At 31.1% G+C, this 21,847-nt stretch overlaps 3 protein-coding genes across 3 annotated transcripts in view; 2 read left to right on the top strand and 1 right to left on the bottom strand.

Moving 5' to 3' along the window:
• The first annotated feature begins 644 nt into the window (after positions 1-644).
• Positions 645-12,044, top strand: LOC107447603 (uncharacterized). The gene is made up of 3 exons (XM_043046350.2): positions 645-780; positions 2,880-3,647; positions 11,045-12,044. The coding sequence occupies exons 1-3, from the start codon at positions 730-732 to the stop codon at positions 11,996-11,998; spliced, it is 1,773 nt and encodes a 590-aa protein (XP_042902284.1). The 5' UTR covers positions 645-729; the 3' UTR covers positions 11,999-12,044.
• Positions 12,045-18,207: 6,163 nt separating this feature from the next.
• Positions 18,208-21,348, bottom strand: LOC122270125 (tigger transposable element-derived protein 4-like). The gene is made up of 2 exons (XM_043046361.1): positions 20,802-21,348; positions 18,208-18,659 (listed from the first exon to the last, which is right to left on the bottom strand). Exons 1-2 carry the CDS (start codon positions 21,346-21,348, stop codon positions 18,208-18,210), a joined length of 999 nt encoding a protein of 332 aa, XP_042902295.1.
• The window catches only part of LOC107438901 (uncharacterized), a 36,631-nt gene continuing 34,914 nt past the window's right edge, over positions 20,131-21,847 (top strand). Inside the window, exon 1 of the mRNA XM_071181922.1 lies at positions 20,131-20,220. The gene's annotated coding sequence lies outside the window, so the exon portion shown is untranslated. The remainder of the gene's footprint in view (positions 20,221-21,847) is intronic.

Below are 21,847 nucleotides of genomic sequence, written 5' to 3' on the forward strand. Positions count from 1 at the left end.
TTGCATAATAATTTAATTTAGCAAAAATTTATTTTTCTCAAGAGCTTAAAATAAAAAAATTTTTTGCACAACTCAATTTAAATAAGATATAATAATTAACAAAATTTAAGATTTAATAATGATAATTTTAATAATAATGTTAGATTTAATAATGTTAAACAGTCGTCTCAATTTTGGGTTTACGACTACTAATGTTCAACTCCGTAGCCTTTGTAATTTTGAACCAATTCAGAAGAAACTCCTGGATCCCCCAGAGGTATAATTTGTTTTGGGAACATGGAGGACTTTGTGACTCGACATACTTAGCGTGCGTACATCAGTCACCATTTACTACACTGGGAGTCTTCGGCCGGCAGGGTTCAAACCCACGAACTCTTGGGCACAGGTCCAGTGCCCTACCAACCAGGCTAACCCTGCCTTCCCTACACTTTTATTAACACAATACTCTTGATTAATTGGAACGGATAAAAAAAATACTTTGTCTAAAATGCATTTAAAGATTATTAGTTAAATTGTTTCTGCGCCAATTTGTCGTAATGTAATTCAAGGTAGGCGTAAATCGTAGTTGCCGCAATTTTACTTATAAAAAACTTTTTTTGAGATCATTCGGGATAATCTGTCTCGTAATTTCCACATGCTTACTAATAAATCTTTTTTCTATTTAGAAAACTAGTGTATACTTGGTTTAGTGAAAAAGTTGTGTGCAAAGTTTATCTGAAATTATATACGATGTATCGTCAGACCATTCTGCAAATTCTCCCGCATTTTTGGAACAGCAGAGTAAGTAGATTTCTAATGTTAAGTAATTTAGGATCGTTGTACTAGTAGACCTAGTAACGATAATGATTCTGCTCAAGATGGACCTTACCTAAAGCATATAAAAGAGAGGGGAAAAAATTCCCGGCACATCTCGATATATGAAAATAATGGAATTCAACATAAAGGTGCTCTATCAACGCCTCCTATAACTGAAAGCCCCCACACGGTTTTTTGTAGGTAGTCTGATCAAACCACTATGAAGGTAAACCAAGTAGAGAAATTACCATTTAATATGAAATTTATTAAAAATTAGAAAGTGGTAGCAAATATACCGTAAACCGGGGCGAGTCTACCCATTTTAGTTTTATTTAATTTTCACTATTTTAAATTGCAAATAAAAAAATTTTTACCGACGGAGGACTTAGTTCAGACTCTAAGGAAGATGGCGCTGTAGTAGTTTGATCCGTTTTTATTTATTTGGTGTCTTTTTAACCGACCTGTTCAAACGTCTTTTGAGAGATTTGTATTGAAAATCAGCAAACTTTTAGTTGGTGCTCCGTAAGTATATTATTATTATTACTATTTTCACTTTGGTTAAGTGATAAACTTATCTAAGACTAAGATTACATTAATTTTATATAAAAAAAAACAAAAAGAATGTAAGTTTTGCTGTTGTAAACAAAAAGCCAGAATTCGCGGGGCGAGTCTACCCATTCGTATTTAGTTTTAATAAAGCATAATAATATAATTTAGAACTTTGTTTATATTAAAATTAAGTCATTTTAAATGAATTTGAGTATATTATTTTAATTCTGCATTGATAAATTTATCATTAATAAGAAAATTTATAGGTTAAATATAAATGTAAATATAAAATATGTTTATTTTACCTATTTTTTCAATTTTTATATTACAAAATTAACTTTTTTTATTTAATGCAAGTTAAATAAATTATTATTTATAAATTATTATTACCTCCCAAAAGAATGGGAAAAGGATTTTTCATGATTCCCAATGTTTGAATTTCGATTTTGTTAATAATCTTTAATTATTATTATTTATTAATTATTTAATTGTAAATTTATATTAATTTTAATTTATTTTTATCAACAATAATCAGAAAAAAATGTTATTTTATAATGTTAATGATTATAAAAACAAAACTGTGATCAAAATGTGATAATCGATCAAATACTCAATTTGTGTTATTTTATGAATAAAAAAATGGAATATATAATAAAGTTATGAATTTTACTTCATAAATATCCTATATAGTAACTAAAATAACAATTTAATAGTAAAATTTGATTATTTACAATGTTAACATTCATTTTAGTAGAATGGGTAGACTCGCCCCATACGAGAGATTTGTCAGCAGTTCTATAAAAATATACAGTAACAGCGTAACTGTTAATATTTTCTGAAATCAATTTCACAGCTTTAAAGAGGAATAAATAGCGATTCCGAAACACCTATTGAAAGCCTTTTTTCTTTAATATTTACAAAAGTTTGACCACTTGAAAGTTGACAAACTGAAAAAATGGGTAGACTCGCCCCGGTTTACGGTATGTCTAAAAATTTGTTTAATTTATGAATATAATTGGTTTGTTTTATTTACTTGTCAACCACTATAGATTCAATTGTCAAATATATATGATAATATTCTCTCAAGTATTTTGAAATTAGAATTTGGGTTCATGCGCACAAGTGGTTCGCTTTTTAAGTACTCTGCGCAAACTACTTATAAGAAACCGTGTGGATGCTTTCTGAGGTAGGAGGTGATGGCTCTATTTAGTGTTTTCTTCAATGTAAAGGCGCTTTCTACATTGTAATGGCGTTTTATAAATGGAGTTAATATAATTGCACTGTCAAATATAATGGCGCATAAAGCAAGAATTCATGCTCGTAATTCATAATTTAATTACTATAGTAACGAAATATAAACATTTATAAACTTAAAATAACGTTACACAAATCTCAACTTTTTCTGAAGGTGTAACTTTGATTTATATTTTACAGCCATTTTAATGCAATAAACCTACCTCGGATAATTCAGGCAAAAAATATCATTTTCATTGACAAGTATTACCAGGTCTTAATTATTATTTTATTCTATACAGGCATGTTTTTCTCATGTGCGACTTAAGGAGACCTTTCAGAAGACCTTAGAAGTTTTCAAGAAAGGCAACAGAGCCCATAAATTCTGTGGTATTCTCATAAACGCTAAAGAAGTCACTCAAGAATCTGATTGTTTTCACCCTCCTTCCGTAGAAATTACCCTGAACAAAGATGAATTAGAAGCTCATTCAATTATCTGTGAGCTAAAAGAAATCATTCATGAAGATAAGCCTGAATATATTCTAATTGATACGATCTTAGAAGCACTTAAAAATAGCTCTAATGAAACACGTCAGCAGCTTATTTCACTTCTTTTTAGTATCGATACGGTTAATTTCTTGAATCCCAAGAGCCAGAGTTCAAAGGAATGCTTAAAATATTTTATAAGTGATGTTGAACGCTTTTTTAGAAATGCAAATAAGATAAATCCTGATAGGGTTTTAGATACCCAGGGAGCTTTAAGAATGGTTGAAACTAGATTACTACATTATTCAGAGCACGATAGGAATTATAATTATCTGCCTGAAATAGTGAAGTATGTAATTATTGACGAACATCATCACTCCGGCGATCATAATAGGGAAATCGAAGCTTTAATGTCTGATGCTGTTTCACTAATTTCAACTAGGTTGTTCCTGCTGCACAGTGCCTCAAAATCTATTATAGAGAAATGTTTATTGGCACGAAGATCTTCACTTGACGGAGCTGATTCTAATTTGGAAGAGTTTTATTTGAATAGGATTAGTTATTGCTACCGTATTTTGGACGAGGTAAATATGAACTTTTTTGTAATATTTCTTTAAAAAGTGACAATGTTTTTGAGCACTCATATTTCGTGTACCGTTTACAGGGGTTAATCAAGCTTTACCTTCTGTGAAGCCCCTCGGTTCTTTTTTCGCCTCTCTATACGGCATTTTTATCTTGATAGTTCGTTCACCAGGAGTTGGAACTCTATGGTTGGCACCCGCCTTCATCACGTGGTACGCGACGATACTATTTCGCTATTTTTGAGAGAAGGATGTGAACAATCCCGAACAAAATTGTTATTTTGGCGATCGTATGACAAAAATATTTATTTCGCAATCTTTATGCACATTTTTTTAACATTAAATGTTTCATAAATCTGATGATATTTCTCTCTTTTGAGGGAATAATTTGTCCTTTTTAAACATTTTGCTGGGAAAACAGCCGTTTTTAAATTTGAAATATATTTAATTAGATAGAGAAACAAAAGGTGTATAATAGCAGATGATAAAGCGCAGTAAGTGACTTAAAAGGAATTCACTGTTAGTGTTTGGCGTGCATTAACGGTTGTCTCAATTTTAAGCGCGGAGATGTTTTTTCCCTCTTACTCCCGCTCTGAAATGAACTCTTCGTCCAAGGATTTGATGGAGCAAGTGGCAACTCCTGGTGAACGAACTACACTTTATCTAACAAAACTAATACTAATATAAAATTAATAATCGGTTTTTTCCCCCTAGACAAATCTTAAAACATTTGATTTGCGGGCTTTAGTAAACCAAATAATTCACACAAAGTAAGTGGCCTGCCAGCGAAAATCAGTAGTTATAATCAGTTTTGCAACTTTGTCACAGATTGTAAAATAATTATTACAGCAATTTTTTCAATTAAGCTAACCATTAGTTGTCAATAAATAAAAGATTTGGTTGATAAGCAATTATCGAAAAAGTACTATTAAGTTAATCATTTATCATGGGGATAATTTACAATTTAATTGAGTTTTAATTCATGAAAATTATATCTTTAAACATTATTTTTATCAAAAGTAAAATATTGAATTTATAGGCCGGGACGAAACAAGAACTTGGTATTATGGAAAGTACAATTACTATTGCATTACCCTTTTCTTTTCTTCTCCCATTTACAAAATTAACTTTATTGGTATACAGTTATTTTAAAGATGGCAAAGACAACTGCAAAGCTTTCTTTGACAGTTTCGGTTCTTCCTTTTAAATAAAAAGAAATTAAAGCCTTAAAGCACAGGTATTACTTTTTAGTATTAAAGAGCATATTTTTCTCCACTAGAATCTGTTATCAATTTTTAAACTTCTGTTAAACTAAAGCAAAGCGGAGTTCCATGTGATCGTTTATTCAAAACCAAGAAGCGAAAGCTACAGAAAATGAAATTGTTGCGCTGATTGGATAATAAATTGAAATATAAATGCGAACCTCTGATTGGATGAAAACTAACAGAAATAAGGAAAAAAAAAGTTGAGAATCGAATTAATGATTCAATGAACTGTTTGCTTCACTTACTTAAATAAATCATTAAGCCAAATGAATCGATTCTTTCGAACCTATCTCTTAACATTAATATCGGCTCAAAGAGTTGATTTTTATGTCATTTTTTTATCCTTTAACATTACAGTATTTGAATGGTTCTTTGCGCTGGTTGTTCGACTCATGTGAGCGATTTTATATCTTTTAACATTAAAAGAACTGTTTTGTGACACGATTCTTTTCAGTATTACCTTATCCTCTAACATAAATGTGTACTTACAGAGTGATGGGGGCTAAGACGAGAGTAACCTACCTAAGTCATTTTTAGAAAAGAGGACATTTAAGAGAAAAAAAAAATTTTTGAATATTCAATTCACATCTTAATGTTTTCAATTATAAATATAAGTGTATAACCAGTAATTATGCTACACAGAAAATATATTTTTCTTTAAACTTTTTTAAGGGGTGGGATGAGGCAATTTTTAAAATCTCTTTATGGAGGAGATCAGTTATATGTCATACCTCTCCATATAATTGTTTTTCCGTACTGTAGTTTGTTATTTGATAATAATGTTCAAATTGACAAACGATGATATACTAAATTTTCAAAAACTTCGTAAATTAGTGAAAAAAAAATTTATTTTAATAAGAAGAAATGTGTCGGTATATGTTTTTATCAATGCATTTTTGTTGTCTTCTTAAAGCAAAAATTTAATTGTGTCGTGGAGGTACGGAATTTCCCCACCAGCCTTGGAGAAATGGGTTTCCGGGTTAATATGGATCGATTTAAAAGAATTGGTTGATCAGATTTTGTGAATCCATTATTTTTAATTAAGCTTATTTTGATTATTGAAAAGATTTTTTTCTAAAATTAAAAAAGTAATTTTAAATTATTTATTGATTTATTTAGCGTCATGCATTTTGAATTTTTTACGTTATTATTTGTGAATTTACCGTTTAAGTTTTTACTAATATCCTTATTATTAATTATTGATATTAATATTTTTAATATGAAGATCAATTTTATAACAAAAAAATATTTATTTAATAAAACTGTATTTTTATACAAATATAATAAAAATAAAAATGCATTAAAACTAAAAAAAATTATTAGTATTACCTAGGACAGCAGTTCCCAACGGTGTTCTGCGGAACCCTAGGGTTCCGTAAAGAATTGCCGGAATTCCGCTAGTGAGTACTTCTTACAGCCACAGACGACCTAACTGTAACTCTCAGCTTCAGCACCCTAGTACAAGGTCTAAGACAGAGGTTCTCTAATAGTGTTCCACGGAACCCTAATCTTCCGCAAAAGATTTACAGGAGTTCTGATAGTGAGTACTTTTTGCAGCCACAGACAGCTGACCACCCAACTGTAACAATAAGCTTCTGCACCCTAGAGTCCAATGTCTAAGACAGAGGTTCCCAAATGGTGTTCCACGGAACCTTATGGTACCTCGGAAAAGCTAAAGGGGTTCCGCGAGTTAGTACTATTTTTTATATCTAATGATGAGTATTGAAACCTCAGATTAGATATTTAGATACAATCTATAATTTATTTAATCTTTCGGTTACTTTAAGAAATTATTTCTAATAAAATGCCATTAAAAATAAATGGCATTTTTTAAGATAAAATATAATATTTCTAACAACAATATAATGAGTAAATTATGAAAAGGACAAGCATTAGTAATTCTCCTCACGATCAAAATAATTATATTCTTTAATAAAGAAATATGCTTCCTTAATGACCAACGTTTATTGAGGGCAGTGTAGGTATCAGAAAGGTCCTGGGTTCGAATCCCGGGCAAGGCATGGATGTTTCTTTCTTTCTCTGTGTTCTATGTCCTTTTTTCTTTGTGTAATTACGTGAATATGGCCACTTATTTATATTATTTATTTCAATTTATTTATTTTTAACTTTTGTACATACACAAAAAACGAATCCTTAATTAGACTGCATATAGCATAAGAACTGCCTTCCAGACCAGATTTTGCTCTTGTCATGCTCAACAACATTAACTCAAATTTAAAAAAAAATGCATTCTTCCATCAGATAAGTTATAATCATCAGGACTATGAAAATAAATTAAAAGTGCCAATTTATCACCCATCTTATTATATAAAAAACAAAATCTCTTTAACTGAGCAAGGTAACTACGACTTTAGAAAAGATACCAACTTCTTCACTGACGGTTCCAAAACTGAAACAGGCACTGCATTCGCATTTCTTAACAATGCTCATTCACAAACCTTCACATTGGATATTAACAACTCTATTTTTCACGTCGAACAATTGGTAATATTAGAATGTGTAAAACACATCAAAAATAACTCAAACTTCAACAGACAAATAAATTACATAATCTGGTCAGACTCTAAAGCCCTAATTAAAGACGCAGGATCAACTAACCTCAAAACCAAAGACATTCAACATGCATTAATGGACACCGCGATTCAAATCTCTTGGATTAAAGCGCATAACAATAAAGAAGGTAATGAGAGATCGGACGAATTTGCCAAAAAAGCAACACAAAGCATTAAAAATTATTCCTTTCCTCTCCCTGTTTCACACCTAAAACAATCTCTTAAAAAATCTTTATCTAGTAATTGGCAAAACCAATGGAATAATTCCGATAGAGGAAGACGTCTGTTTAACATCATCAATAATGTCAACTACTTTAATTCAATCCCAATTAAACAAGTCATCTGGTTCCTAACAGGTCACGGCCCTTTTCCTTCTTTCTTTCATTACCTTCATATGTCGGATACAAACCTTTGTACCTGTGGTCAACCAGGTACACCAGAGCATTACTTATCAACTTGTCTTTACACAATATCATGGCATACACGACTTTCAAACATTAATAATTTACATATTTGGCAAAAAAACTTTCTTCCAAATAAAACATTAAACTCTAAATTAATTAACGTAATGAATTTTCTAGCAGAAAACGACTCTTTATTGAAATTTTAATTAAACCTGACTTTTTAAGTAATCTTGAAAGTGTTTAACAGTTTTTGATTTTGTCCTTCATTATACATTTCGTCCTCGTCTACATTTTCTTTATTTGTTTTCTTTTTGCTTCTTTTTTTTCAATTATTATGTATATAACACAAAATTCGCTTCATTTATTGTTCTCTTTGCTTCAAATATTTTTGTTAAAATTTTTTTTTTTTAATAAATTTAACTAATGTGATACGCATTATTGCCATCTGTATTGGACAATTGTGCTTTGTAATTGTGGTGGTGCAGTTATGAATTTTGTAATGGTTTACTAATGTGCCGAGTTTTGTGCGAGCTAGACTGTCGTCCAGACGTGGACTATACGGTTAAGGGTTTGCGAACCTAGGTACGTGTCCACTTCTGGAAGAAAAGAAAAAAAAAGCATAAGAACTGGCAATTTAACTTTCCGACATAAAACCTAATTTTAGATTATTAATGATAAAACGGTGAAAAATTAGTCAGCTTCAAGGCCTTGTTCAATTGCTATTAATTCACTTTTGAAGACCTGATGGTTTCTCACTGTAGATGCCTGCGTCCAGTTTACTGCTGTCCGTAAAATTTTTTTATGTCGGGTATCTTTTTTATGAAGCCAACTGTCAGAGATGAGCTGGAACCGGTGAACGGGAATCGAAGTTGAATTGAGGGAAGATTTTAAGACTCAATTTCATTATAAGGCAAACACAGAAGCTTAGCCTGACTGAAGAAGCTGTTAAGTCTTTGATTGTTATTCCAGTTGGGTTCTTTCATGCTGACTATAGCTTCAAAGTTTGTTATAATATTCTTCTAGTTTGGAGAGGTTAGCCTCATGGAGAACTCTCGGACAGCTGCGTCTTAGATTCTAGCAATAATTCTAGCAGCACTCAGTTGAACCTTCTCCAATTTACCCAAGTTGGTGACCATACTCTAAGATGGGCCTAATTAATGTCGCCCCTTCTGGTCCTCGATTTCCTTAGGGTCAACGGTCTGATGGACCTTGTCTTATTTCGTCAGACATTTGGAGGATGAGTTACAGCAACGATGACAAATCTTCCTTCCTCTAATCCTGAGAAAGGTTGCTATTTGGTTATTCCTTATTTCGCCGCTTGTTTTATTTGCATTTCTAAATCATGATTTTTATGGAGTCAAGTAATTTCTTAAATGCTGATATATTTTATTAGAAATATCTCTAGTAATATTTAGGATCTTACAGCAACATCATTTTGCATAATAATTTTATTTTTATGTGATGGTAAACATCAGCTATTTTAAAACTTCTCTCTAGTTAAATTGCAAATTTACTATTCCAATAAATTTTGCTGGAAGGCAGTTTCAGGAAAAAATAGAAAATTCTAAAATAAAAGTGTAAAATTCTTGATTATTTTATAATTTAATTAATATAATATTGATATTATTTTTATTAATATTATTTATTTTCAATATTATTTTCATTAAATTAACAATAAATGAAATCACCCTACAACTTTAATTTGCGAATTGTTAATTCTTTTTTTATTTCTGTAATTTCACGTTCGTAAATAATGAATTTAGTTTTATTTTTATTTCACAAAAGAACTTAGAATAATTTTTCATTCAAAAAACAGTGTTATAAAAATAGAGATATACAAAAATACCCATTAAGTGAAACTTTATTAAAAATAGCTATCTGTTTTTAACTATAGTACCCATCGTAAAATTCAGTCACTTGCCAATAGTACCCTATTTAATTACTATATTTTCAAAAAAAATAAATAATAATAAATAAATAAATAAAAAAAACTTTTGTACTTAAATGAGAATTAAAATTCATCCATAATTTTTAAATCTTGAGAAAATAGTAAAACACAAAAACTAAACTGGCTTCATCTTTGCAAGAATTTTTATATTATTTATTATTTCTCTCTTTTGATAATTTGCTCTTTTTGAGATAACAACAGTTTTTATTAAATTTAAAATATATTGGACTGGCTGGAATTACGAAAGGTATAATATTGGATAATAAAGCTAAGTAAGTGACAGAAGAAGAAAAATTCAATGCTTGTGTTTGTCGCGCAAGTAAAATTGTCTCATATTCAAGCGATCAAATTTCACTTATATAGTTTGTTTAAGAAAGAACTCCCCTCGCCACGAAGTCTAAGGCCGTCTGCTGCTATGGAAACAAGAAATAGTGCATTTTAAAGAGGGGAGCATGATTCACTTTCTCCTGCCTGCCCGACTCAAAAACTGTCTGAAATAACGACCCAACTTACCCTTGAAATAGTTGAACCTCATAACCATAGTCACCGCCACTAATCCAGACGAATGGCTATGAACAGTTTCTTTACAAAGACAAACTCTACATTGTCCACTGAACATGCGCAATATCAAGCTCCATCTACAACTGGAAAATCCTCATACATTTGAGGGTGAATAGGTAAAGGCATTGATGATTGATTATATTTAAAACCTAACACCCCCTACAAAGCACCTACATTACCTGAACACCAATTTCTTATCTTCAATACATAACAATTTTAAACATTCCTAATGCTTATAAGGTTTCAAAGCCTTTGTAAGCATTCGCGATAGCAACTCTCGATTACGCCATCTGGGGAGAAAACCAATTCCATGCTTTTTACCCTTCCCTCTCCTCCTCTTTTCAATTATGTAGGAATGTGTGTACTACGATTTTCTTTCTTTTTCTTATTATATTTCGTATTTAATCATTGAAAATAGTTTTTTTTATTTCTATTTCTTTAAATTTCTATGATTTTAAAAAATCACGACATTTTTTATAGCCATCAAATCTTGAGAAACTAATTTTTGACAAGCTCAAATTATGACAAAATTAGTAATTTCCTCGAAATAAGTAAATATTTTTCACAAAATTTCAAAACGCCACTCCCACGAAGAAAATCTGTAATTTAGACTGTCGTCATTTTTATACTATTTTTTGTTTCTTTTCAGGTGCCTTTTTATTATATGCCAAGAAAAGAGAGACTCCTGCAGCACTTGAAAGACACCCAGAGTAGTAACAATGCCTGGGAGTTTTGTGAATTGCTTAACTCCATAAATGAACTTAATTCGGATAAAAAATCTTTAAATAGTAATTTAATTATGAATCGGCTTAAGGAAATAATTCATACTGAAAAACCTGAATATAGCATGAATAAATTTATCTTGAGGTCCCTAGAGAATAGAACTCATCACTTAAAAGAAGCAAGTGAGCTTATATCTCGATTTCTTTTGGATATTGATAATTTTGACTGTGAAAAACAGAATTCAGAAGAATATTTAATGCATTTCATTCAAGAATTCCTACGTCTTTTTAATATCTATGCTCATCCTGTTATGAAATTTTATGGTTTTATGGAGCCAATTTCTATTTCTTTAAAGAACATTGCAGTGAGCTGTACAGAAGACCTTCTAAGAGCACTGGCCCATAAATACCAATTGCATTTCTTCGACGAAGAGAAGAAAAAAATTGGATTTTTGTTGGTTGAGGCTATTACACCTATTGAAAAATATTTATATGATAGAAGCGGTGGTAGAACGTACATGAAAATAAAAAGTCTTTTGTTGTTTCAAAGATCCTACCTTCAGTATTTCAGAGATTTTTTTGATTCATTTCCTGTTGATGAAACTCCATTAAAACGTTTTGATATGAACAGGATAGATTTGTGCATCGAGAAATTAGATAGGAATATTGATATTATGTGTGAAAGTGCTGAAAGTTGGGCTGAAGAATCGGAAGAGGAGGATGAGGATTATTTCAGTTCCTGTGATTACGCAGAACACGATGACATCAAAGAGGATGGCGAATCTATGCCTGAATCACATGTGTGGTGGGCTAAGTGTTCTCAAACCCTAAATAATATAAGGATTAATGCATTTCTTAATCAACTTTGTTATAATTCTTGAGATGTAATATGACATTCCAATAAAAAGAAATTTTTGTATGTTACAATACTCTGGATATTGAAATTTGTTGTTATGAATATAGGGCTGCCATCGGCGACTAAATCGACTGTTTTAAAGCAATATCAACTAGGGCGACTATTTTAGTAGAAATATGAGTAAAAACAACTCATTTACAATGAGTTGCGTAAAACCGGTGACTTTTTTTTAGCCAATTAGTGACTAAAATGAAGAATAGCTTCATGAGTTTCCCCCTTTCCCCATTTTTTTTGCCGCGCTTTCGTTTTATCTAAACTTTATTCTTAAATCTTCTAATCAGTGAAAAGTAAAGAAATTTAAGATTTTAAAAATAATTGTATAAAAAATTAGTATCACCTGTAATTCAAGACGCAAGTTTTAAATTGTTAGCTGTCAATTGTTAAAATATTCTCAGAGATAAGAATGATTTACTGTGAATTATTGATAGACGCTATACTTTCGCATGTTTGTGCGAGTAATTATTCAACAGAGAATACAACTATTGAGTAACAATGATGCCCTACAATAATGGGAGAGACGCTTTCAGATTTTGACATTTTTATTAATTTCTCAAGAAATACTAAGAAGATTACTTTATAACTGTAGAGATAGTTAGGTCATTCGTAGGGTTTAATTTAGCAATAAAAATTTAGTCGTCCAAGGGTATTCATTTAATTGTCATTAAATTTAGTATGAAAGACAAATTTTTAAAAAAAATTGAGCTTTACAATTGTATATTTTTTTATAGTATAACATTGAAAAATTAATAGAATAATATTAATAGAATTAGTAGAATAATATCAATAGAATTATCACTCGAGTAACGCAAACTCAGTTCTTAAAGGCCTCTCACAAAAAAATTAGTTCTTAAATTAAGGGTTTCCTTGTCTTCTGAGTTGGCTTCCTTGATAAAATAGCAATCACGTGGTATATCTTTTCCCTAATCTACATGATGATTAGTTTGAAGTGGAGACGTGATTATCATTACTTTTTAAAGAACGCATTAAATTCTTAATCACTTGTTTAATATATAATAAATATATAAAAACATTTCTAAAATTATTCCGCACATGCATAGAGTGCAAATTAAAATCTTTTATTTCATCTATCAATCCATCATCAATCTTTTTTTAATCTATCATTCAAGTTAATTGCTTTATTTATTTTTTGGCATAGGGTGTTCAAAAATACTTGTTTTCGTTCGTAATTCATTGCTGGTCTTTGAAACTTTTTTTTAAGTATGAGAAATTTCATGACCTAATGACGACTAAAGTATTTCTTGAGAAATAATTCTAATTGGATTTAAACTACCTTATTTTAATTCTGCTATTCAAACTTTTTTCAATGTCTTGAATGTCTCCTACCTCATAAATTATTGGTCCAGTTTTTGTCACCACAGTTGTTACAATTGTTTATTTTAATGTTTTGCAAGATTCTGAAACCTGAAATTGCGACGGAATGTGTAGGAAAAGGAACACCATGAAATAAAAAAAAAATTCATATTTTTTTATTATTTTAAGAATTATTAATTCTTAGAAAAAAGTACCATGCAAGCATACCCACTCTGCAGAATAATGAAAAGACCATTTTTATTTATTAGGTGGACCGGAAAGTGATGTTTCAGCTCAGTAAATATTCGTTAGTCTTAAAAACCAATTTATTGTTTTCAATTCATTTTAATATCTAAAGCACGTAAAAGACATTACTTTCCTGTTCACATAATGCAAACTTATTACGAGTTTTTAATTTATTTTTCTTGACGAAATTTATTGCAGTTCTGATATCTTTTTCCACCTATTTTTGGACTAAGAGTAAGTATCATAGTTTCTTGAAGCTAATTATTTCACAAAAGCAAGTCATAAGAATTTCTCTTTTAAACTCTTAATTAATTTAAATAAGTAAACTTAATTTTTTTTCGAAAAGAACAAAACTGAAGACTGAAAGGAGTCTTAAGATAAGTCTTATTTTTCCGAAATTGTCGACTTTCAGTTGACTATCCCAGATAAACTAGATTTTAATGATTATATTTTTTCTTGATTAATATTTTCATTATTAATACATACCGTCAAACGGGTACTGCTGGGTTTTCGAACTCAAGCGGCAGATGGCGCCAGAGGAAGGAACCGATCGAAATACGAAAACGGCGATTTTAACTGTGGTTCTACACCAATCAAATTATAACCTAAATTGTAACCTACCATTACTTGTGTCGACTTGGATTTGTGGTGTTGTGATCTGGAGAAGAAGTGTGGTCTGGTAATCATATTTCGGAAGCAGCCAGAAAAAAGGTTATTTCAGTTTTTTGTTACCTAACTATCAAAGAGGTTCTACACGCTTCGACGCTTCAAAATGGTTTTTTGTTTACCAGTTATAACCCTTAATTCAGCGTGTGGTGACTGGGTGCTATCTTGTTTCGGTCTATCATCTACGTGCCACCCACCTGTGACAGTCTGTTGTCAAGTAGAAAGCTTGCGATTGATGTCCTAGATGTTGACCACCCATCTACAACAGTCTCTGGTCAACTGTTGACAAGCAGTGAGTCAGTCAATGACGCAAAAAACACTTGCCCTGTGCAATGTGACTTTGTTTCTCTAAAATATAAAGGAAAAATGTACCCGGGTCAAATGATTTCTGATTTCGACAGTAGCAACAAGGCATGTGTGCTGAAGAAAAGTGGACAATTCTGGAAGTGGCCTGACACCCCTGATGTTTTGCGGTACAAAAAGAGACAAATCCTGACGAAGATTTGTCCTCCCGAACCTCTACCAAATGGAGACAAATTTCAGATTATTCTAAATTCGGATTGACTGAAGAGAGAATTTCTATCTCAAATTTGTAGTTTGTGTTTCGTTTAATAAATTGAGTTATTTTGAAAAACATTTTGAAGAGTTTCTTTAATAAATAACAGTTTTCCATATGTATGGCCTTTTTCATTTTAAAATTTAAAGGTATACTCATAAAAAAAATTAACTTATAATAGCTACAATGACAAGGAGATGAATTCTGGAGAGTGATGTCAGGTGCAATGTTGCTTTTGAAATATATCCAAGCGTAACAGCAACAAAACATATTTATTAATATTTTAAACAATAAACAAAATAATTATGAAAATATTAAGGGCCTTTAGCAGCCAAAATACAGAAATATAAAAAGATTGGGTTAGTGATTAACTCGTCCTCTAGTGGTGAGCCAATCACGACACCCCCCAACCAAGATTGAAATATTACTTTTACTTTCAATCTGATATATAAGAATAAAATAAGCCCTGATTATTTCTATGAAATGGTTTGTAAAAAATATAAAAGTTAGCTTATAATTAACCACATGAAAATAACAATTATCCACTATTAAAACAACAATTATCAAATATTAAAACAAGTTTTCCAATTATTAAAATAAAATTAATATATAAAACTAATATATAAAATTAAAGAAATGTAAACATATGTAAAAAGAAATACCACAAGTTTTACAATTTCCATCAAAACTACGTAAAACAATACTTGACACGGAAAATTCTTATTAATAAAACATATCATTAAATTTACTATTCTATTAATATATTTCAATCACATAAACCAAAATTAATATATTTAAATGAGTAAAAGTAATGTTAGCAAATAACTTGATGAAAAACAAATAAAAAAAACACTAATGCCTTTAAGCACTAGAGTTGTTCTTTAAGCACTAAGATTCTTCATTATGCACAGCTGAAAAAATATATATCTATAAGTAAAAACACTAAAATAAACGTGTTAAAACATCTGCGGGCATTTTGGCTCCAGGTCAATGTTTAATAGTAAAGTCATACCTTTGCAATGCGAATGCCCATCTTTGTAGTCGTGCAGATTGCTGTGCACTTTTGGTCAGAAATGGTAGAGGGTTGTGGTCCGTATAGAACTCTATTTTCGAACCAAAAACCCAAACCTCGAATCTTTTCCAACTCCACACTATGGCATTTGCTTCTCTCTCGATAGTAGACCATGATTGCTGGCTAGCACTTAATTTCTGGCTTGCATATGCGATAGGGTGTATTTTGTCATGCACTTTTTGTGACAAACACGTAGCCACAGCTGTTTGGTATGCATCGGCATGGATAATGAAAGGTAATTCACAAATCGGTGTGTACAGAGAAGGAACTTCGACCAAAGCTCTTTTTAGTTGAAGAAAAGCCGCATCATGTTCTTGTGTCCAAGGAATGTTATCTGCGACTTTCTTCTTTGTAAATTCTGTTAAAGATAAACACAAGCGCTGAATAACTAGGTATGTAGTCACGATAATAATTGCACAAACCAAGAACACTGCGTGGGTATTTTTTGGTTTTTGGACGTGGCAAGTTCTCAGTCACACTGGTTTTCACTGGATCAGGCTGATGTCGGCCTGAACCTATTATGTGACCCAAATATTTAAAAAATTGAGAAACTAATTATGATGCATAGGGTCTAAAAATGGGAAAATTACATTAAAAAAAAAATTCTGATTCATTGTCCCACAAAGGGGGTGGTGGTTTCGGTGGTTAACCAGTGTCCACATAGAACATTTTCATGTGANTAGATTAAAGGACGGTCTAAAGTTTGGGCCCCTAAACGTTAATGGCCGTTTGGGCCCCTAAACTTTTTGTGTTTTTCGAGATCTCAAAAAAGTCATATATTTAAATTTTTAATTCTCAAAAACTATTTCTGCGATTTCCTTCAGACTTTGGATTTTGTCGTTTAAAGTTATGTAGATAAAATTAGTTTAAAAATGTGCAAGTATTACTATTCAATTTTTTTATGCTGATTAAAATAAATAATTAAAAATGCTGAACAATTGAGAATTATTTTTATATAGAATTATCTTAGGTAAACAATTTATTTGATTTGCTTGATTCCCATAATGTTATGAAAGATTCAATGAAATTCGGAAATACTTAAAATAGTTCTGAATGTAACTCAATGTTTCGTATTTCTTTTGAAACGTTATTATCCTTTCTAAATTTACATTTCAGAGCTATGATAGATTATTGCCATTTCAAGCGTTTTGTGTAACAGTCAGTATTGAAAACTTTATAAAACGATGCTTTTGTTTTCCGTTTTAACTCCTCGTTTTCCATTGTTAGGAAAGGAGTTCTGCTTCCAAGTCCTTTACGGCGAGACATTTAGATAGGGAAAAACTGCTACTAAAATACTTAAATTTTGAAATAGTTTTCAAAACATAGGAACTTTTCTATTATTGAGAATAAAACTCTCATCCCGTAATTGTAATCAATATAAATTAATAATAGTAAAAAAAAAATTTAAATTCTTAATTTTTAAGAGAAATGAAACGCAGAAAAATTGTGAAAGTAGAAAATAGATAATCATCAACTAAATTCGACTGTTCGCTTATTCAAAAAGAACTCAAATGAGCAGAATTAACTTGTTTCAGATAAGAAGTTTGAGGTAATAGACTTTATTTTCAATAGAAATAGATAAGAGACACATTGCTCTTCATTTATAAGCCCCATGCAAGAAAAAACCCTAATAAATTTTTACCCACTTCACTATCTGAGTGAATGAAGGGGGGAAAAGGATAAATACACAAGTTGGTGGATGTTATGTTCTAGGGGCACAGTGGCCTCACTCTGAAACCAAAAAGAATAAACGTAAAAATTAAATACTTTTCTGAGGAATCTTTATTGGGAAAAATTTGTGTGTCAAAAGAAGCTCATAAACAACAAATCTGAGTGATATACTTCAAACTTTTTTTGTATTTTATTGAGTAAAAAAAAAAAAAACTTGTAGTAATGAAAAAGGGCCTTGAAAACTTTTTATTTTTTTCAAAGGAAGATATAATCTAAGTGTAGTGCTGCTATCTGGTGATGTTTAGAAAAGTTAAAATAATACTTTAAAATAATTGGTTTCGGAGATTGACCGTTGTGCGCTTAGGAATAATTTTTTAAAAAGTGCGTTTTCGCTGTCGTACCACTGTGCTTTAAAGGGTTAAAGGATGTAAGTTCTTTGCACTTTGGGTCCATGGGCACTGCATAATAACTCTTCAGCAAATCTAGAGTACTAATTATATTTGCACTACCGATGGAATTACTTAGTTCTACTGTTTCTTCCTTTGGAAAATCGTCTGAAACAGTTACTGCATTTAAAGCTCTGTAATCGACGCATAGCCGCAAGACACCATCCTTCTTGTTAACACACACTATTGGATACGCGTTCTCTGCATTAGACTTCGATGAGACTCTGTCGCAGCAATTCCTCTATTTGCTCATCCACTTTGCGTTTTAGCGCTTCTGGAATTCGGTAAACATATGGTTTCTTTCTTTCCGTATTTGGCTTGAGTCGTATGCGGTGAGGTCCTACTTTAGCAATTTTCACTTTGCCAGTGAATAGTTCTTCATATTCCATCAACAGCTGTCTAAGTTCCTCTCCTTTATCTTGATCTGAATGGGTCATGTATACACTTCTTAGAGATTCATTGAATTTTATATTTGTTGTAGCTGGACACGGATGATTCCCTCCTAAGTCACTGTCTTCTTCAAAAATAACTCCCACAGCCAGAGATCGAGGATGATACTTCCGAATTTTATTCACGTGAACATGTTTCACACTTTCATCAGATAGTTTCACTTTATATGAATGGGGATGATGTTGCTGAACTTCTGGACCTTCTTCATCTCGCGTATATTTTGTTATTGGAATCCGGAATCAATAGCACAACTTGATCATTTATGTCAAACTTTCTAACTGAAGATCTTTTATTGAGGATTTTTGCTTATCAGCTGCTACTAATGAAGCATTTTCAGCTGCTAGTTCTAATTTTATTTTCATTACTTGCAAGTAATCCACGGCTGATTGGGTGACCTTATGGTCAGAACGACAACAGTGAAATTGTGTAACTAAAAACTCTAGCACGAAATTCTTAAATAAAGTACGACTACTTGGCATCCTTGTCTTCTGAGTTGGGTTTAAATGTAAGAGGGTAATAAAAGTGAAAAAATTAATTGCAGAGAATTTTTTTCCAGATCTAGTTCAGTTTAACACAGCGATTGAAAATATCATTTACTAAAAAGAGATAAATTATTAAATTTGAAAAAAAAAAATATTGTATTGTTTGTGTTGCGAATTGTAATTTATTATAAAAAATATTATAGAAGAGAAGAAAATAATGTTTTTTTAAAATGCTAACGTACAATTTTGCTTATTAAAATGTATAAGTTTGCAATTTCGAAAAAAAATGTCATAACCAAATAAAATTGAAAAAGCAGTTTTTTTTAATTGTAATGCAATTTTTTTTCACATTATTTAAACTAACAATTATTTAAAAAATGCTAGTTCAAAGTTTATTTCATGTATTCTGCCTATTTAATAAAGCTCATTTATTGCACGTTATTTTGATACTTATTGTACCTTTAAAACTAAAAGATTTTTAGTAGTATAAAGGTACGTCGTATTTCATCAACTGCAAATATAAAATGAAATAATTATAAATAATGAGAAAGGAATAAATTAATCATAAATATAATAAAATTTTTATAAATAATGAAATTAATAAAAATAGAAAGCTTCAAAATTTTGTCAAATTAAATAACCCTTATTAATCATTAGTTCGTTAAATCTAAAAGCTCTCTATAATAGGATAATTTCTAAAGTTTTAAAATATGGTGATGATATTTCTGAATGAATCAATTACACTTATTTAAAAAAGAAAACATTTAAAGTATGATTTTTAGAAAAGGTAATAAATAAAGATGTATTTGATTTGTAATATGATGTTATTTTTTTTAATTTTTAGAATAATTCTTTTCTTCTCAAACTGTTAGTAAATATAGTTACAAGGGAATCGATTCTCTTATAATAAATACAATAATGCAAACAAGTTTAAAACAAATGCTACATATTAAATTCTTGAAGAAAGATCAAAGAAATATAGATATTTATTTTAAACTACGTAATTGTCAAAATGAAAGAAGAATCACTTTCAGAAACAACGATGTGAACTCTGTGAAAAGAGGTCACGACCCCCAAGCGAAGGGAGAACGATTAAAGGCTAAACAAAAGCCATTGGTCACTTTCTTATAACTATCGACACACAACGTCACTTCCTAGGGGGTGGGTCCAAACCTGTCTGCGAATTTAGGGGTCCACGGTACAGATACAAGTTTCTCTTGTGATGATGAACATAAGGGGGTTTCGCTCCATGGTTTCGCTGTCTTAACACGTTTCTACAAAACAAGGGTAAGTGAGTCTTCCTAATGTGTAATTTACTAAGTATTAAACACTCATATTTTATTTATCGTTTAATATAAGTTAATGAATGGTGTTTTCAATAGAAATGGGGAGAAAAACATATCTTCTACTCTTTATGATGTAATTTACCGTCATGATTTCTGGAGACAAGTTGCATCTGTTTTTAATATTTTATTGTGCGAGGCGATAATTTCAAACAGATAATGTAATTTTTAATAAAATAAATATTTTCTGAGCGCTAATCTGCTGCAGGGATAATATCTATATTGTGATTTACTACAAAAAGATTCCTGCAAGTGTTTGCAGGAGTTTTTTGATGGGTCATCAGGAGTGGGGGCAGATTTCATGACGTTCTAGTTGGATTAATTCCATAACAAAAAAGGGAATTCCTTTCCCATTATTTTAAAAATGGAAACTGTATAACTAATATTAATGTAAAGAAAAATATTTTTCATATTAACATGTATGTAACAAATTCTAAGGTGAATTCAGTTTTTTTTTTTTTTTTTTTTTTTTATTTTTTTTTTTTTTTTTTTTTTTTNATTTTTCTCCTTTAATGCTCAATGTACGGGAGGGCAATGCTTTGAAAAAGAGTCCCGTTTCATCAGCATTGAAAATGTCACGTGGCGCGTAATTTTTCCTAAGAGCAGGCCACTTTTCAGACAAAAATGATTCCACAGTCTCCTTATCTACAGTTGCTTCTTCGCCACAGATTTTATGACACACAATTCCATGACGCTTTTTGAATCGTGTTAACCAACCGTTTGAAGATGCGAAATTTGTCACGCCGAGAGCATCCGCAAAAACTTTTGCTTTTTCTTGCAATACATGACCCGTTAAAGGCAGATTCTGACTCCTTGCTTCACGCACCCATCGCAAAAGCGCTACTTCGATCTCCTCATTTCCCCCTGTTCTCATTCGCTTTCTAGCTGGCTCAAATTGATTGATAGCATATGCGACTTCAATTTTTTCACGATTTTTTATAATCGTAGATAGCGTGCTGTTGGGAATTCCATATTTCGTCGCGATCTCTGTTTTCTTTAATATTCCATCACAAACTTCATTCAAAATTTTTTGTTTAGTCTCTAAGGACAAGGATTGCTGTTTTCGACTCATTTTTACGAAATTTCAAGGGCAACTGACAGTCGGACTCTACCACGATCATGTGTGCTTATGCACTACTTTCCACCCCCTTCCACGCACGTGCAAAGAACATTCCGAAACAGAATAGCAGCAACCAATCAAAAGAGATAATTATGGAAGGATGGGACCTCGATTCGAGGGTAGGAGTAGAAATTTCAAAACACTAATTCCAAACTCTTGTAAAAGAAGAAATTTTGACTTGGAGTGAAAAAAATTCTTTTCGTCTTAAGCGGTATTTTGCGATTTGGGTTTCGCGTTAAAAGAATTAATTAACACTATTCTTCAGACTCGATCGACGGGACCTAACAATTATTTCGCGTTAAGCGAAATTTCGTGATAAGCGATTTCGCGTTAACGGGGTTTGACTGTATATACACAATGTGTGTGTGTAGAAAGCAATGCTTCTAAACTTTCTAAAAAGTCTTGTAAGCTGAGATAAGATGTCATTCAATTTTTTACCACTTACTGTGAG

Source organism: Parasteatoda tepidariorum, chromosome 6 (assembly GCF_043381705.1).
Source record: "Parasteatoda tepidariorum isolate YZ-2023 chromosome 6, CAS_Ptep_4.0, whole genome shotgun sequence".
NCBI lineage: Eukaryota > Metazoa > Arthropoda > Arachnida > Araneae > Theridiidae > Parasteatoda > Parasteatoda tepidariorum.